Below are 17,444 nucleotides of genomic sequence, written 5' to 3'. Positions count from 1 at the left end.
ATAAAAAAAAAATTCATCTCCTCGTGTGAATTTACACGAGCACTTGCCAAGTGCTCGTGTATTCACACGAGCAGATAAGGTTGTGGGAAAAAACGAAAAACTTACATTCGGGTCTAAGTTGTTTGGATCCATCGCAAAAATTGTTGAATATCTGAATTTTTTCACTTTGAATGTTGAGTTTTATATTTTATAGGATTGGGTAGGAATAGTACAAAAGGTAAATAGTTATGGTAAAAAGGTAAAAAATCATGGTAAAAAAGTGCCTGAATGTTTAATTTGGCCTGCGTATATTATTACCCAATCCCATTAATAGTTAATGATGTTAACTTTTAACGGAAGGGGAATTTCGTGCAAAGTAAAATAAGCACACAAGGGGGTTTTTCGTAAGATAATAAATGTTGGGGGATTAGGCGCAAATTACCCTTAACACAGTGGGTTTTATGGGCGTATGTGATCCTACACTTAATGAAATTCACCATGTAGCTTTAAACCGTAGATCTATATAAATAACTATCCACTAAAAAGACATACATCGGTGTGTGTCATTATGCTTAGATCGATCGTTTAAAACTATATGGTGTATTATCAGGTGTAGGTTCTCCAAAACCGAGTTTTGTGTAGTTTACCCATTTCGAAAAGGATAAAATTCATTTTGCACCACTGTACTATATGAAATGTATCATTTATCCCACCCCCTATGTATAGAAAACATCAAACACCCCTATATTTAACGGTGTTAAATTTGCGTGTGTTATGACTCTTTTACCATGCTTAATGTCTGATATAATCCCTAATGTTGTTTGGCTTATTTTTGTGTGGATTATTAACGATTTGTAGTGTTCGTTCAGATTATTGTCTTTTGTCGATTTTAGTATTTGATTTTAGGGATTTACGGTTTACTTTTTCAGGGGATTTTCCTATTATAATTTGAAAAGCTTTTTGTTTTTCATTTGTAATTATTTCATATGGTTTTATGCCAATTTTAGAGTTTCTTTTATATTTCAGGACTTTTAATTTTTTTCTTTTATGGGTTTTACATTCGTAATCTGCAAAGCTTCATTCTTTTTTATTCAACTTTTCAGTTTTTTTACTAGAAAAATGACTGAAAAAAAAAAATGACTTAATAAAGTGTATTCAGGAAATTAGGATGGATAATCATTGAATAAAGTCAAAATTAAGCAACCTATATATATATATATATATATATAAAAATTATGGTATCTTCGTAAAAAAAAAACCCATTATTTCTTTACAATAGCTGGTCAAAGGGTTTAACTAACGGAAATTAGGAAAAAGACTAACGGCAGGGGTATTTGATGTTTTCTATACTTCAGAGGGTAAATAATACATTATGCATAGTAGAGGGGTGCAAAATGAATTTAACCTTTTCGAAAATGCTTCCAAACACAAACTCTACAAGCATGTACTGTACAGTACACTGTACTCCCAAACTACACAAAACGCGTACGTGTACAAATCCGACACCCCAACATCAAACAATAATAATAAAATAAAATAAAAAAAGAAAATCGTTTACGTTGCGCTATTTCAAGCCTTCAAATTTCTCATCATCTATCGAAATTCCTCAATTTTCACATGAACCCCAAGTGGGTTCTCCCAATTTCCAAGCAATGGCGGCGGCAAGAACTCACGCCTGCATGAAAAAACTCGCACTGCTATCCAATTCGGTCAACAAGAGACCAGGATCAGCATTCGGGTCGGGTTTTAGAAGGTGGGTTTCCGTTGAAAGCGGCGGAGTACAATACTTTGATGAAGAATTGAGTAAAGGGGGGAACAAGGGTTTTGCCGCTGTGTGGGGGAACGGCGATTTCGGGAGGCTGGGTTTGGGCAATTTGGAGTCCCGGTGGAGGCCTCACCCTATTCCGCCGTCGGCTTTTGCTGATCGGAGTTTGAAGGAGTTAGCTTGTGGCGGCGCTCATACCCTTTTTCTCACCGGTGAATTTTCTTTCCCCTCTCTCTAAAATTGATTTCCTCTTTCTTTGTGGTCGTGATCGGATTTTATTAGTGTTTGATTGGACTTCAATTTGATTATTATATTGACTTGTGTAATCCAACGTCGCGTGAGGTTCACGCGCTCCGATGAATTTTAGTTGATGAATTTCGTAGACATTTTGCGTAGGCAACGTCATTCGTTTTTCCGTGTTCGTATTGATTGTAGATGGCTGATCTTGAAAATCTGTAACTGTACTGTTTTTATTTTCGACTTTGATGAGAAGCTGCAATCTTCTATTAGATCAAGTTATTGCCGAGGATCATAATTCGTAAAAAAAGGATGTTCTAAATTTATTGTGTTCCGCCTTTGTTTCGTGTGATTGCTCGTGATAATCGAACCATCACTACCATTTTGCTCTTGCTTTTTAACATAAGAAAGTTTCCTACGAGTGTTGTGCGTTTCTGTTTCCCGGAGTTTCCTCGTCGATAGTTCACTCTATCGGGAAATTCGGAATTTATGTGGTCTCTCTATTTTCATTTTTCAGCCTTAAAATAGTTGCTTCAGTTTAACGAAAAAATTAGATATCGTCGAAAACTATTTCTATTTCCAAGCTCGTTAATTAGCTATGCTGATCTGGCAGATAGTGGTGATGTGTATGCTACCGGACTCAACGACTGTGGACAGCTCGGAATATCGGACTCTCGAGATTATACAACTGTATGCTAGTATCTCATCATTATTAATCTCTTACTCGTGTTTTTTTCGGAGCCTTATCGATTTGATGGTCCTGATTTTGAGTTTACCGGAGAATTTTCATATGGAAGGTTTTGTTAATGAGAGACATGAAAAAAAACGAAGAAAAAAAAAATTGATTAGTGAAAGGTTCTGTTGAAATATTTCTGATTCTGTTTTTCACTAATATGTTGTGTTCCGATTAGTGGAATAATTTAGCCTCGTTTGGTTGCCAAGAAGAGATTAAATAATCTAATGAAAATCCAATTATTTTATCCGACCTCCAGGCGCCCAACAAAAAAGCTCCGTAAAAGGCAAGATAAGTCATGATAACATAATATTTGTGGGTCTGACCCGGTAAGTTATTAGGAATACCAAACATCAAACTTAGTCCAATTATTTAGTTAATCATGGCTAATCTCCCCAACCAAACGAGGCTTTACTGTTTTGATTTAATGTGTGCACCAGACTTCATGTATATTTAGTTCATTCGAAATAATTATTGCAGGAACCTGTCAGGGTTTCTATTCCTAAACGGATTATTAAAATTTATGCCGGTTATCATCATTCAGCTGCTATTACAGGTTTGTTGTTATTAAGAACCATTTTAGTTTGGGTAAATTACAGCCTACCCCCTAAGGTAAGGTCAAATTACGAAAAACCCCTTCATGTTTGGGTAATTACAACCACCCATCAATTATGAATCTTCTTACACGTCCATCCTTACGGTGTCAAATTTAGTGGAATCTTCAAGATTATGTGGAATATTCTTCAGTTTGTACCCGTTTTACCTCATTCGAGCTCCACATTTTGAAACAAGATGATCGTAAGATGTGTCTTGGCTTGTAAATATTGTAGTGCATCAGAAACTACATTTTTGCACAAAACTAACATTCCACGAAATTTAGAAGATTATGTTGAATTTGACCTCATAAGGGTGGATGTGTAAGAAGATTCATAGTTGAGGGTGGTGGTTGTAATTACCCAAACATGAGAGATTTTTTCGTAATTTAACCTTACCTCGGTAAATTACCCTATGATTTCATTTTCTAATTCAGATTTTTATCTCATCATAATCCTTCTACAGTAGATGGAGAACTCTACGTATGGGGAAAGAATGCAAATGGACAGCTTGGCCTTGGAAAAAGTAAGTAAACGGGCCTAGGCCTAGGCCCGTATTATTCTATAATTAGTTATTAAAAAATTGTATGCATTGTGTTTCGCTCGACTAAAGTTGACATTTATTTGCATGTAAGTCAATCGTAAATTTGTCTACTTCAAAACTTTATATCTGCAGTGACTGTAATATAATCCTCACTTCTTGATTACAAACCCGCAGAGGCGGAAAAGATTGTTCCTCGTCCTCGTAAAGTTGAATGCTTGGACGGAGTCGTCATTAGAACGGCATCTTTAGCATCTGAACATTCGATTGCTGTTACAGGTCTGTCTACCGTATATATTCACATTACGGTGACTTACAATTACTTACGCATGACGATTTTTTTTTTTTTTTTTTTTTTAATAATTTATTATATATTTCTTTTGGCCAGATAAAGGCGAAGCTTTGAGTTGGGGAGGAGGAGAATCTGGAAGACTCGGTCACGGACACGGATCGAGCATTTTGGGTTTTCAAAAAAGTAGTAGGTTCGTTTTTTATTGGCTAAGATTTTTTTTTTTATAATTGTTGGTAAAGATGGCAATTTTGTAAATAACAATTAATCTCTTTTGTTGCTGGTCTCAAATGCAGCGAGTATACACCACGACTAATTAAGGAACTCGAAGGAATCAAGGTATTTCATATGTGGAATAATCTTTTTCATTTCACTTCGGAATAACTTTCAATCTGAGCACGTTGTGCTCGTCGCATTCAGAATAATTTAATAGCATTTATTTCGAAATAACTAGGTCCAAAGTGTTTCCGCGGGAATGCTGCACTCCGTCTGCATTTGTGGTATATTACATGCTTTTAATGGTATCTTAATTTCGATACGACAACCGTAACGGAAGTATGTTTTTTAATTTATTTAAATTTTTTGTCCGGTTCACAGAAGATGGGTCTGTGTATTTCTTCGGTGAAAAAGAATTCGGAAAATGGGTAAGATTCAAAACATGCACTGTTGTCGGTTAGTTTCTGACGTGATTGTCGTAATCGTAATTTCAAAATTTTTAGGGTTTTGGCAAAGCAAAGAGTGCGACAACACCATCCACCGTTAGCTCACTGCCGTTTTCCGAAGAAGTTGCATGCGGTGGTTACCACACCTGCGTTATTACAAGTAATCACTCGTCCGATCGATATGTTAAAGACTTCATTTTGCCTTTGTTTTTAATTAGAACATCTTATATAAAATAGATGGTGGAGAACTGTACACATGGGGGTCGAACGAGAACGGCTGTCTTGGCATCGGGTATATTCCCTTCAGATATTATTCTGTTTCTTTTATCGGTATATAATAAACACACTCACTTAATATAGTCGATATATATTATCTATCAGCTGCACAGATATCGTTTATTCACCCGAACGAGTCCAAGGTCCGTTTTTGAGGCAACCTGTTAGCAAGGTTTGTAACGATGTCTATCTATAAACGGTTGATTCGTAGTTTATTGTCACATGTTCTGCTAAGAAACGATATATTTATCTAATCTAATAGTCGGAATTTATTTGCTCTCTTTTTTTTACGTTTTACGTTTTCACGTACACAGGTATCCTGCGGTTGGAGACACACAGCAGCAATTTCTGGTAAAGATTTCTGACTGAATAGCCAAACAAGCACCTAACTAAAAGTTCTTTTATTATATACCTTCGCGTTTTGCTTACAAAAAGTCCGTTGGCCTATGAATCTAAATTTAGTAGTTTAATGGAGAATGTTCATAAAACGGGAGTGTTTTCAGCTAACAAGTAACTATAGAATTATTTATAAAAAAAAATAAAAAAATCGAGTTGAATTATTAATAAAATGCATGTAATTAAATAAACTACTATTTAATTAATCCTACACTTCAAATAATATATGTTCGAGCTACATATGTTAGTTTCTTGATTCTCTCATACGAAGTGATCGAAATTAATTTAAATTAAACAAATATAGGAGGCAACATTTATACATGGGGATGGGGTGGTTCGAATGGAACGTTCCAAGAAGATGGTCATTCACCGGGCGGACAATTGGTTAGCTTTTTAAATATTATTCTCTTTTAACTATCGGTTTTCGTAATTTTAGCCTCTTTCTTTCTTCTGTTCCAAGCAAAACAAAAAAAAAACATTTTAATTTCGGTTGTGTTGCAGTATTATTTCATTTTCGCAGTCGTGTTTTAGGTTTATAACTGCATTATTTTTTCTAGGGTCAAGGCGACGACGTTGACTATATTGAACCAACGTTACTCGACTTTCACAAGAGTGTCGAAGCGTTGCAAGTTTCTTGTGGATTTAATCATACAGCTGCTATATTCCAATGTATCCGACTTTTTTATTTTTTTTTATTTTTTTTATAGCAATGCAATTTTCACGGATAACTAAAGATATTTGTGTATTTTTGCCTTAATTCGTTGCAGGTACATGAAAAAAATATGCAAATAAAAGTTACTTGTATCCCTACTAAAGAAAACTCCGGGATGGATCGGAGCAGAATACAGAGGTTAGTAACAGTAGCGAAAAATATTAATCTATCGAAATATTTTTGAACTCGGGACCGCGAAAATGTATAATTTTAATGAGGTTATTAATTTATCGAGATTCTACTGTAATGTTATCTGTAAATATGCTTCAAATGGAATAATTGATATAATTACTTAGAAATAATATATTATGTTTGAATTGTGACAACTGACAAAATTAATTGTAGCAAGAGAAAAAACAATATAATGAGATCAAGAAATTATGTATTTAAATAATAAAAATAATATTTCCCCACAAAATTAATTTGTATCTCGAATTCGCTTCTCGCTCGAAAGCTCTACTGCTAGTTTAATCAGTGCTTCCTCGTTCGTTTCGTCGCTAATCGGCACAAAATTTCTACTTTTCGAATCTAGCCTCGAAACTCGTTTCTTCAACAAATTTTCTCCGACTTTCACTAAATTCTTCAAATTCGTCTTCGTCGCAACGTCCATTGAACGCATTGCCCCGGTTAAAGAATCGTCCTGAAAAATAAATACATTTTTTTTTATTTTTTTATTACATGTATCGAAAATTTGATATTTTTGTAAATGAATATTTAATGAAAAAAGCAAAGAAAAAAAATACCTGAATTCGAAGATAATTATCTTGAGAGAAAAAGCGTTGAAGAGATTCTTCTCCACCGTGAGAGTCTTGGAAATAAAAGAGACTGTCGTAATCAGTGAGAAATGACGCAAGTCGACCGATTGTACTCCAAACGGTCGATGAACCATTCATTACTGTGTAATTGTAAAGAAACCACTTTCTTGCTTTCTTGATGTTATATTTAGGTAAACAACTTCCCACCGACAAAAAGAACGGGGAAAAATTACGCTTCTCCGTTCGTATTTGCATCATTGCTGCTAATATCTGCAAAAACAAAATCCCGGAAAAATAATTAGTATTTGTTATTGAATTTTGTTTATTTTTTTTATCGGAGAGTGTAAGATGGAGATATATATTTACCGGGTTGTCGACTGGACTGCCAATGAGGTCGAATTGTTTGGAATTACCGTCGGAATCTTTAGTTACGAAGGAATGCGGAGGCAAATAAGCCGGAAAAGCTAAACTTCCAATGCAGATGTCTGAGAGTGAAACATCCTTATTCTCCACCTAAATCACAAATTGTAAATATTAATTTATATGTTAAATATAAATACAAATAAATAGGAAAAATAACTATAAAAAAAAAAAGAAAAAAGAGAAATTAAAACAAACCTGATTGGTTGAGAATGTGATGGGGTCTGTGGTGATGACAATATCTGTGAGAGTTTGATTCAGTTTTGTATCACCAATTTTCTCTTTTATTACTGAATTTACATATTTGCCATTATATTTTATTTCCCGGCCGAACCACCATTTAAATTTCTTTGCAGCACGGCTGAATATATTATTTCTGAACCAAACAACAAAGTATTAATTAAAATTACAACTATTTAAAAGAAAAAATATTAATAAATTAAAATAATAATAAAAAGAATTACTTACCCCTGTGGGAATATTTTAGGGAAGTTGTCAATGTAAAATTCTTTGATTTCTTGAGCAGTAAACATCGGACGATTATTTTCGTTAGGTGTAGTAAGCATTGCAGCAGTTAGTGCTCCTGTGTTTGTACCGGCAATTATGTCGAAATAATCTGCAATCCTCGCATCTTTACCGTCTATTTTCTGAAGAATATATATTCAGTATTAAAAAAAATTATTTTTTATACGAATCATGAAAATAATACGTATGTGAGTGTGCTATATAATATATATGTACCTGAAGGTGTGATTCGAGTTTAGCAAGAATAACGAGTGGGATTAAGGCTCTAACTCCACCGCCATCAATCGAAAGAATCCTAGTCATTGGTTCCTCCTGTACAGAACTGCTAGTATTTGCTCCCATTATTACTGAAGATCGAATTATATTTCTTTTGAACGAATCGAGAAAGTTCGATTTTAGGTGTGTGGATGCATGTGTTCTAGTTAGGCCTATTTATAGAGTCAGGTTTTGATGTAAAAAAGGATGCTAAGCAAAATATGGGATAAGTTTCCTTAATTGCACGGTTTATATTAATTAATTAACTTATTTTTTTGATCCAGAATTTTGTTTCCTTGTGTGGTGGAATTAAATGCATATAAGGAAGGTTTATCTCTTAATTTGTTTAATCTCCATAATTAGGAAATATTTACCTATTGTTTCCTTTTTGTTTAATGAAAGGAAACAAAAAGATGGAAAATAATTATTATCTAACCGAGAAAGCAAAAAAAAAACAGTTTCTTTACTGCTCCTCGTCCGATTATATATGTCATATTAAATTGAATTAATTCTCTTCTTGCTAATCAATTAATAAAAAAAAAATCAGCTTATTGTGTAAAATTGTTCAAAATCTGATATAAAATGTGATTTTTAATTTAATAACAAGTAACATCCATAATTGAATTCAATTTTTTTGTACTTTAGAGATGAATTATCTCCTTTCGTTTTAGTAGCTACCTTTACAAAAATAAGCCGCACGAGTATTGGACTATGTATCACAGAAATTTCAACTTCTTAACGTTTTCGCGTTTCGATTATGTTTCGTGTCCGACACTTAAGGTACATGTCGAACACATTATCGGTCATTTTACAATTTCTAAAAATTTAGATATATGTTTGAATAGCGCATTTTCAAATATTTTTATCGCTTCTCTAACTATTTACACTATTTAATGATTAACTAGTACTTCACCCGTGCGTTGCACGGGAAATTCATTATAAAAATAAATATTTAATTTTAAAAAGTTCTCGGAATAGTAAGATCAATGTGCAATACAAAGTTTAAAAAAATTTATTTCATGTAAATAACAAATTCAGCCAAAATAAGTGAAAAAAACTAAATGTCGAAGGTTTAATTTCCGTATACAAATGGCGAGTACATCATTACCGTTACCATTACTATTACCATTACCAATATCAATACTAATACCAACACCGTTACCATTACCATTCCCATTATCATTGCTATTATCATTACGATACCAATATTAATATAGATACCGATACAAATACTGATACTCATACCAATACCAATCATTACCATTAGAACTACCGTCACCATTATCATTATCATTACCTACCATTGCTAATACTAATACTAATACTAATCTGATAATAATACTATTACTATTACTAATCCTAATGCTAATCTTAATCATAACGTTAACGCTAATCCTAATCATAATCCTAATCCTAGTACGTACTACACCCAATCATTATTCTAATCAAAATTACAATCATAATCCTAATACTAATATTAATGTTAATCTTAATTCTAATACTAATTCTAATTCTAATTATAATCTTAATCCTAATAATAATACGAAGCATAGTTTTAATTCTTATAGAAATGCAAATATGCTATTGCTAATAGTACTAATTTTAATATTATTCTTAATATACTAATGCTAATGGTAATGTTAATCCTAATTCTAATCATAATTCTAATTATAATGCTAGTAATATTAATAATCAAAATGCTAATATATCGCAATACTAATATTCATACTAATATGCTAATAATAATGCTAATATTTATATGCTAATGCTAATGCTAATCATAATATACTAATGCTAATGATAATCGTAATTCTAGTTCTACTGCCTATTGCTAGTACTAATGTTAGTCCTAAACTAATGCTACTAATCCTAGTTCTAATGCTAGTGTGCTAATATTAATCGTAATCCTAATCTTACGTATAATCATAATGTTAATTCAAATGCTAATGCTAATGTTAATTCTAATTATAATTCTAATGTCAGTGTTAATTCTAATAATAATAATCTTAATCCTAATCATAATCATAATAATAATCATAATCGTAATCCAATCCAAATCCTAGTAGAAATAATCATATACTAATACAAATACTAATACTAATGTTAATACTTACTAATACAAATACTAATATACTAATGTTATTACTCATGGCCGTTCCTGAGAATTCAGGGGCCCTACGAGATTTAAAAAACAACTTAAAACCGGGGTCCCTATCTGACAAATCAATTTTATTAAAGTGTGTTCAAAATTAAATATAATAAAAACATATAAATAATATTTTCTAAAAATGATGAAATAAAGATTACGGGGGTTCAAGGGTAGTGCCCCCGAAACATTTTTTGAAATGTATGAACATAAAATAACTTCAAATATGGAAAAAAAAATCAAAATTAACAGGATGATTTGCTGGTTCACTTCCTCCCGTGACGTATAATCTTTATAGAAAATAAACTTCATAAATATTTATAAAACTTAAATAAATTAATGAATAATGATTCTTATTTTAGGTATAATAATAAATAATTAAGACATTAAAGATTTAATATTTAGGGGCCCCAAGGTTAAGAAAATTGAAAAAAATATTTATTGATCATTTATATTAAATTTATTTTAGAATTGATGTTCCAAAATATTATATATAATAAATTTTAAAAAATAAGTATTCATATATAAAGTGTATGTAACATAATTTGGGGGCCTAAATTTTCTTAAAAATCCGGGGGCCCTAGGCGACCGCCTACTTCGCCTCCCCCAAAACCGGCCCCGTTAATACTAATACTAATACTAATACTAATACTAATACTAATACTAATACTAATACTAATACTAATACTAGTATTAATATTATAGTCATATTAAAACTAATACTAATACTAATACTAAACTAATACTAATATACTAATCCTAATATATTAATGCTAATCCTAATATATTAATGCGAATTCTAATGTCATTATTAATATTAATGCTACTCCTAATTATAATACTAATGTTAATACCAATCTTAATGCTAATGCGAATACGGAACTAATCTTAATCATAAGACTAAATATAATCCTAATATTAATACTAATTCTAATCCTTATCATAATCATAATTTTAATACTAATTCTAAAATGGTAATGCTAATACTAATGTTGATGATAATATTGATGTTGATGCTAATGCTAATGCTAATGTTAATACTAACAGTAATGCTAATGATACTCTTAATACTCATGTGAATACTAATATTAATATTAATCGTACCATTAAATAAAATCTGACATTTATTCCATAATTAATTAATATTTCCTTTTAATAGTGCACAAAAAATAATTAGGAGTACAAAAAATCAGTTTACTCCAGTTAAAACATATCTCTATGAAGTAATATATGGGAAATGAATTGATGACATGTTTACTTTATAATTTATTTCCATTATAAATTGTCGTTTATCCTTTTTTTTTTTTAAATCTAGCTAGTAGTTAGTAATATTAAAAAAATAGATATTTTATAAATAATTTATCAATATTTAAATGGGTTTAGGTTAGTTAAAATAACTAAAATCGTTGAACACATCTAATTCACTGAACAATTACTTATTGTAAATTTTCGTTTATCCATTTTTTAAATTATTTGTCCAGTGATAATAACAAAATAGATATTTTAAATTTAATTTATATATTTGTGGTTTTATGTTATTCAGAGAAATTAATATCGTTCAATGCACATAATTCACCGAACAATAACCTAAAATTTTAAAATAATTATTTCACTATGAACTAAATAAACAATTATTATTTTTCCAGTATGAAATGTCATTTAATCATTTTAAAAAATATTTTATCTAGTTGTGGTAACAACATGGGTATTTCGAAAATTATTTTTCAAAATTTGAATGGGTTTATTTTAGTTGAGGCAACTAAAATAGTTAAAAACACAAAATTCATCGAACTATAACTTACAATAAAAAATATTATTTTCCCATTATAAAATATCGTTTACCATTTTCTTAAATGTTGTATAAATAAAAAAGGAACAAATCAGTTAAAACTGAAAATGCATAATTAATGGGATTGTCATTGAATGAATGAAACATAGAGTGTAGAATTTATATTTTTATAAACAAACTTATATTTCAACTTCTTAACGTTTTCGCGTTTCGATTATGTTTCGTGTCCGACACTTAAGGCACATGTCGAACACATTATAGGTCATTTTACAATTTATAAAAAGTTAGATATATGTTTGAATAGCGAATTTTCAAATATTTTTATCGCTTCTCTAATTATTTACACTATTTAATGATTAATTGCATATTGATAGTCGATAGTAAATTTTATTTTAAATATGCTTGTATGAAACTATATCAAAAAAAAATTATTACAAGTAAAAACTTTTATAGCATATTTATAGATATACCCTTATACTTTTAATATTTACATGTTTTCCCCAAGTGATTAGTGACATTTATTTAGTTATAGGTTTCAAAATTACTGTCTAGAATAATTACATTTTTTAGTCCCTACACTATTGGACTTATTCGTTTTTAATCCCTACTTATACAACTGAGGGTGAGATATTGGTCCCCAATGATGCTATTATAATTTTTTTAAGAGTAAAAAACAGTTTGCTCCCGAAATTAAGGGCCGATCGCTTTACTCCCCAAACAACTAAAATTTGCACGTTTTTACTTTAACTCGTTAAAGTGTTGCACGGTGCTCCCTGAACTCAATTTTTCGACAATTTTAGCCGGAATGTTAAAACATGTTCTTTGCACGTGAGATTTGCAGGGGTAAATTCGTCCGTTCACTTGCATCTTTAATTTTAAATACAAATAAATATTAAAAGAAAGAAAAGAAAGAAAAAAAAAGAAAAAAAAAGAAAAAGGAAAAAGGAAAAAAAAGTTGTCATCCGCGTCACCCACCTTCCTTCCCAAACACAATCCATTCCTGACCAAAAAAATCTCAAACGCTAATTTCAAAAAATTCCAAAATTCTTCATGTAACTTACATTCTATATCTTAAATATAAATTAATCTTTAAAAAAACCAAAAAAGAAAAAAAAATTGTCATCTTCTTCCCTTCGCCCACCACCCTCCCAAACCCGTCCCCAGCCGAAAATTCCGTCAGCCACCTGCCGCCGATTTAATCCGTCGATGCCATTCTCTTAATCATAAAACACTCCACATGCCCAGCGAACATTGTCCTCCACTCTCTCGCAACCCCAACCACCAACCCCACCCCGACGCATCATCATAACCTCCATCTAGTGGCGAATCCGGGATTTTTATCAAGGGTGTTCGAAATTGCGGAATAAAAAAAATAAATATCACTTTATAAAAATAGTAGACCAAAAATTTACGATTTTCAAATTTTAGGAGAATTGTGGTAGATAAAAAAGGTGAAAAATGACTATTTTGAAAACAAGCAGTAGTTGAGAAGAGCAGGTATCGAAACCGGACCTATAAATGTATGAAAAAACTCTTTACCACCTCAACCACTAACCTTTTTCTATCAACCTATGTATAATAGTACAATTCGTTTTTAAATTAAGGGTGTGCAGCTGCACACCTGATAAGTGTATATTTTTACACTTACTCGTACATTTTAATTGGAGCTTTTAGTGCGTTTTATTGATAATTGATGCTTAAAATGTTGATTTATTGTGTTTTAGGTACAAATTGAAGAATTGGATAAATAGGGGGTCAAACTGTAATTTTGGAGAAAATATGGGCAAAAAGTGAAGAAGTCAAAAATCTGAAGAATTATAGCCCAGACGGCCGTCCGAGAAACAGAGGCAGTCTCTGCTTTTAAGACGCCCGTCCAAGTTTTAGTACAAAATAGACGACCGTCCGAGAAGATGTAGAGGCGCCCAGTAAAGGGATTCTAATATAATTGCACAAGGAAACTACCTTCTTCTCCAAGTTTTCCACCCTATATAAGACCAAGTCAAGCACACAATTGTGTATCAATCTTTTACACAATTTCAAGAGCAACGAAGCAATAACGAAGACGAAGAATTCGAAGACTACAAGCATAGTTTATCTTCTCATGATTTTTTTTTTTTTTTAACTTTAATCATGAGTAGCTAACTCTTTTATTTCTAGAATTTTATTTCGAACCCTGTGTGGGATATATGAACCCTTTTCTATGATTTTATGCAAGTTTTAATTCCGAATTATTTTTCTACTTGTTTTATTAAGTTCATGAAACTGGCCACTTTATGTGCTTTTATGTTATTGTTTCTTCTTGATCAGGACTATATAATCCCGACTCTTGACGGATTCCGCCCAAGCATCTAATATCCACATATTGAGGAGAACAATTTTGAGATCAAACAAGGCCTTTTGACAATGCTCCAAAATAACGGGCTATTTAGTGGATTGGCAGGTGAAGATCCTCATCTTCACATTGTCAATTTTCTAGATACATGTAATTCCCATCGACAAAACGGCGTGTCCCAAGAGGCGCTTCAATTAATTCTCTTCAAGTATTCCTTACAAAGAAGATCTCGCCAGTGGTTGATGTCCCAAGCCCCCCACTCTATTTCGTCGTGGCCTCAACTCCTCAATCTTTTCATGAAAGTTTACAGCTCACTAGAGAAGTACGAGAGAATACGACGGGAAATTCATAATGTCGTCCAATATCAAGGGGAGCCATTATACGAGGCATATGTGAGAGATTTAAAACTCTTTCCGGGAGATTTGGAGTTAGATGCAATTACGACCCTTCAAGCTCAAATGACCCAAATTGCTCAACAAAATCAACTCCTCTTACAGCACATCAAAGCGAATCCACCACAACAAGTCCAAGTCGTGGATTCTCCATGTTGTAGAATTTGCGGTGGAAATCATTACACGCTCAAATTACAACAAGATGTAGAATCGCTCAACTATGTAAACAATGCGCCTCGCCAATTCCAAAATTAAGGATGGAGATCACAAGGGCAATACTGAAGAAATCAACAAGGCCAAGGGTATTAAAGACCTCAAGGTCAATTTCAAAATCAAGCCCCTCGTCAACAAAGCTATCAAGGCAACAATCCACCGGCCCAAAAATCAAACACGGGTGAGATATAGTTATGACCGCTACTCAAGCCTCGCTGCGAAATTTAGAGACTCAATTCGCACAACTAGCATTGAATGAAGAGAACCATCCGGCAGGAGCATTGCCATCAAATACGGAAGACCCTCGAAAGCAAAAGTTCGAAACTTGCCAAGCTATCGATTCCAAGATCGAGGAAAGAGAAGAAATTCAAATTAAGCCGCAAGTCACTGTATCCCCAAAGATTATAAAAGAAAAAGATTGAGGTCGAGACATGCCAAACAGTCACCTTGAAGAATGGTAAGCAATTTGAGGAAGCCCCACGAAAAGAGAAGAGAAATACGGTAATCGAGAAGCCAAAAGTGATTGAGGAAAAGGAATCAATTCAAGAAGAACCAACATCAATAGTGATTGCACGAGCCCCACCAATACCATATCCTCAAAAGTTTCTAAAGAAGAAGCTCGAAGCCGAATACCAAGTTTTTGTGGACAAGTTGAAGGAAATTCGCATAAATATTCCTTTTATCTAAGCACTTCAAAAGATGCTAAAGTGGGTGAAGTTCCTCAAGGACCTCGTGACGAAGGGTAATAAATTGCAAGGGAATGAGATGATCCAACTCACCGAGCAATACAGTGCAATTCTTACTCGGCCCCTTCCCCAAAAACTAGGCGATCCAGGTAAGTTTACTATTCCTTGTACTATAGGAGGTAAAAATTTTAGATCTCTCATTAATTTAGGCGCTAGCATTAATCTTATGCGTTATTCCACTTTTAAAAATCTTGGGTTAGGTGAGATTGAACCGACGGCTATAACTCTTCAATTAGCCGATAGGTCTTTAGTTTACCCAAAAGGTATTTTAGAGAATGTGTTAGTAAAAGTTAATAAATTTATCTTCCCTGTTGATTTTGTTATACTTGATATAGTTGAGGATAGGGAGATACCTCTTATTTTAGGGAGACCGTTTTTAGCCACGTCGAAAACTCTAATTGATTGTGGTAGTGGTGATCTTACAATGACGGTGCATGATCAAACAATCAAATTCAATGTTGTTAGTGCTAATAAAAATCCATGTGATAATAATGAGTGTTTTGCTATTGATCTTATGGATTTTAAAAATCATGAAAATTTTGATGTTTTGATCTTGGACCATGGGAAAACATCTTTGAATGCACGAGATGATGGCGGAAACAGAAGTCGGAAGGAGCAAGTTTATTTTGCGGACTCAATTTCTACTCATCTGATAGAAAGTCATACGATTTTGGGTGTTAACGGCAATGAAAGTGCGAGGATGTTGCCACCCAAAGAATCGAGCAAGCCACGAGAGGACTATTCAAGCTATTGGGGTCGTAAGGATAAAGTCAAAGGGAAATTCCACAAAGAAAAATTGGTGTTATTGTGCAAATCCCATCTTTGGTTATTCCCAAGGAAGCGCAAATCAAAATGGTCGAAGCCGTTTATTGTCCAAGAGATTCTTCCTCACGAAGTAGTCAAGATAAAGGAGCAAGATTCGAATCGTACGTTCAACGTGAAACGGAGCCGGCTCAAACCTTACTGGGAAGTGAGTAATGATTGCCAAGTGACTTTGGTCACTTTTACTTGAAAATAAAGAAGCAACGTCCGACTGAAGACTTTAAACTTGGCGCTTCTCAGGAGGCAACCCGAACATTTATCATTTTTTTTTCTCATATTTTTCGTATTTTTAGTTATTTTTAATTTTCTTAGAATATATATAAGTTTGTAATCTAATAATTTAATCATGTTTGAAGTTTTAGGTCGAAAAACGGATACAAAAAGCCTAGACGGCCGTCCGAAAATCAAGCCAAAACTCCAGACGGCCGTCCGGAGAAGTTACGACGAGTTGTAAACCTTCTGGAATTGAGACTAAAATAAAGTTTCATACTCGGTCCACCGACCGAGTCTTCGACCATAAAAGTAAAAAAAGGATTGAAACTAGAATACAGTTGAAATTTGAGAAAAAAAAAATTGAATTGATATGAATTTCGGTTGTGTTATAGTATTATTTCATTTTCGCTGTTGTGTTTTAGATTTATAACTGCATTATTTTTTTTTCCCTTTTTTTCTAGGGTCAAGGCGACGACGTTGACTATATTGAACCAACGTTGCTCGACTTTGACAAGAGTGTCGAAGCATTGCAAGTTTCTTGTGGATTTAATCATACTGCTGCTATTTTCCAATGTATCCGACTTTTTTATTTCTTTTGATTATTTTTTTTATATCAATGCAATTTTCATTGATAATTTCGCCTTAATTCGTTG

At 32.7% G+C, this 17,444-nt stretch overlaps 2 protein-coding genes across 6 annotated transcripts; one reads left to right on the top strand and one right to left on the bottom strand.

The window, feature by feature from the left end:
• The first annotated feature begins 1,413 nt into the window (after window positions 1–1,413).
• RUG1 (Regulator of chromosome condensation (RCC1) family protein) lies at window positions 1,414–17,405 on the top strand. 5 transcript variants are annotated; one of them, XM_088826883.1, is made up of 16 exons: window positions 1,414–1,956; window positions 2,595–2,671; window positions 3,195–3,270; window positions 3,774–3,833; window positions 4,026–4,127; window positions 4,237–4,330; window positions 4,434–4,476; window positions 4,592–4,637; window positions 4,735–4,781; window positions 4,857–4,959; window positions 5,037–5,091; window positions 5,181–5,247; window positions 5,390–5,426; window positions 5,776–5,855; window positions 6,029–6,140; window positions 6,239–6,500. In XM_088826883.1, exons 1-16 carry the CDS (start codon window positions 1,632–1,634, stop codon window positions 6,244–6,246), a joined length of 1,332 nt encoding a protein of 443 aa, XP_088683009.1. In that variant the 5' UTR covers window positions 1,414–1,631; the 3' UTR covers window positions 6,247–6,500. The 5 variants fall into 5 exon arrangements, with proteins under 5 accessions (XP_088683009.1, XP_088683010.1, XP_088683008.1 ...); XM_088826884.1 differs by having other exon boundaries at window positions 1,441–1,956; window positions 4,738–4,781; XM_088826882.1 differs by lacking the exons at window positions 6,029–6,140; window positions 6,239–6,500 and adding an exon at window positions 17,253–17,405 and having other exon boundaries at window positions 1,441–1,956; window positions 3,777–3,833.
• Window positions 6,471–8,522, bottom strand: LOC105964858 (patatin-like protein 2). The gene is made up of 6 exons (XM_088826885.1): window positions 8,100–8,522; window positions 7,827–8,005; window positions 7,557–7,734; window positions 7,305–7,451; window positions 6,927–7,208; window positions 6,471–6,823 (listed from the first exon to the last, which is right to left on the bottom strand). The coding sequence occupies exons 1-6, from the start codon at window positions 8,223–8,225 to the stop codon at window positions 6,602–6,604; spliced, it is 1,134 nt and encodes a 377-aa protein (XP_088683011.1). The 5' UTR covers window positions 8,226–8,522; the 3' UTR covers window positions 6,471–6,601.
• Window positions 17,406–17,444: the final 39 nt, after the last annotated feature.

This window comes from Erythranthe guttata, chromosome 12 (assembly GCF_056151865.1).
Source record: "Erythranthe guttata isolate IM_541 chromosome 12, IM_541, whole genome shotgun sequence".
Lineage (NCBI taxonomy): Eukaryota > Viridiplantae > Streptophyta > Magnoliopsida > Lamiales > Phrymaceae > Erythranthe > Erythranthe guttata.
Note: the sequence above shows the minus strand (reverse complement) of the source record. Positions and strands in the feature narration are given on the sequence as shown.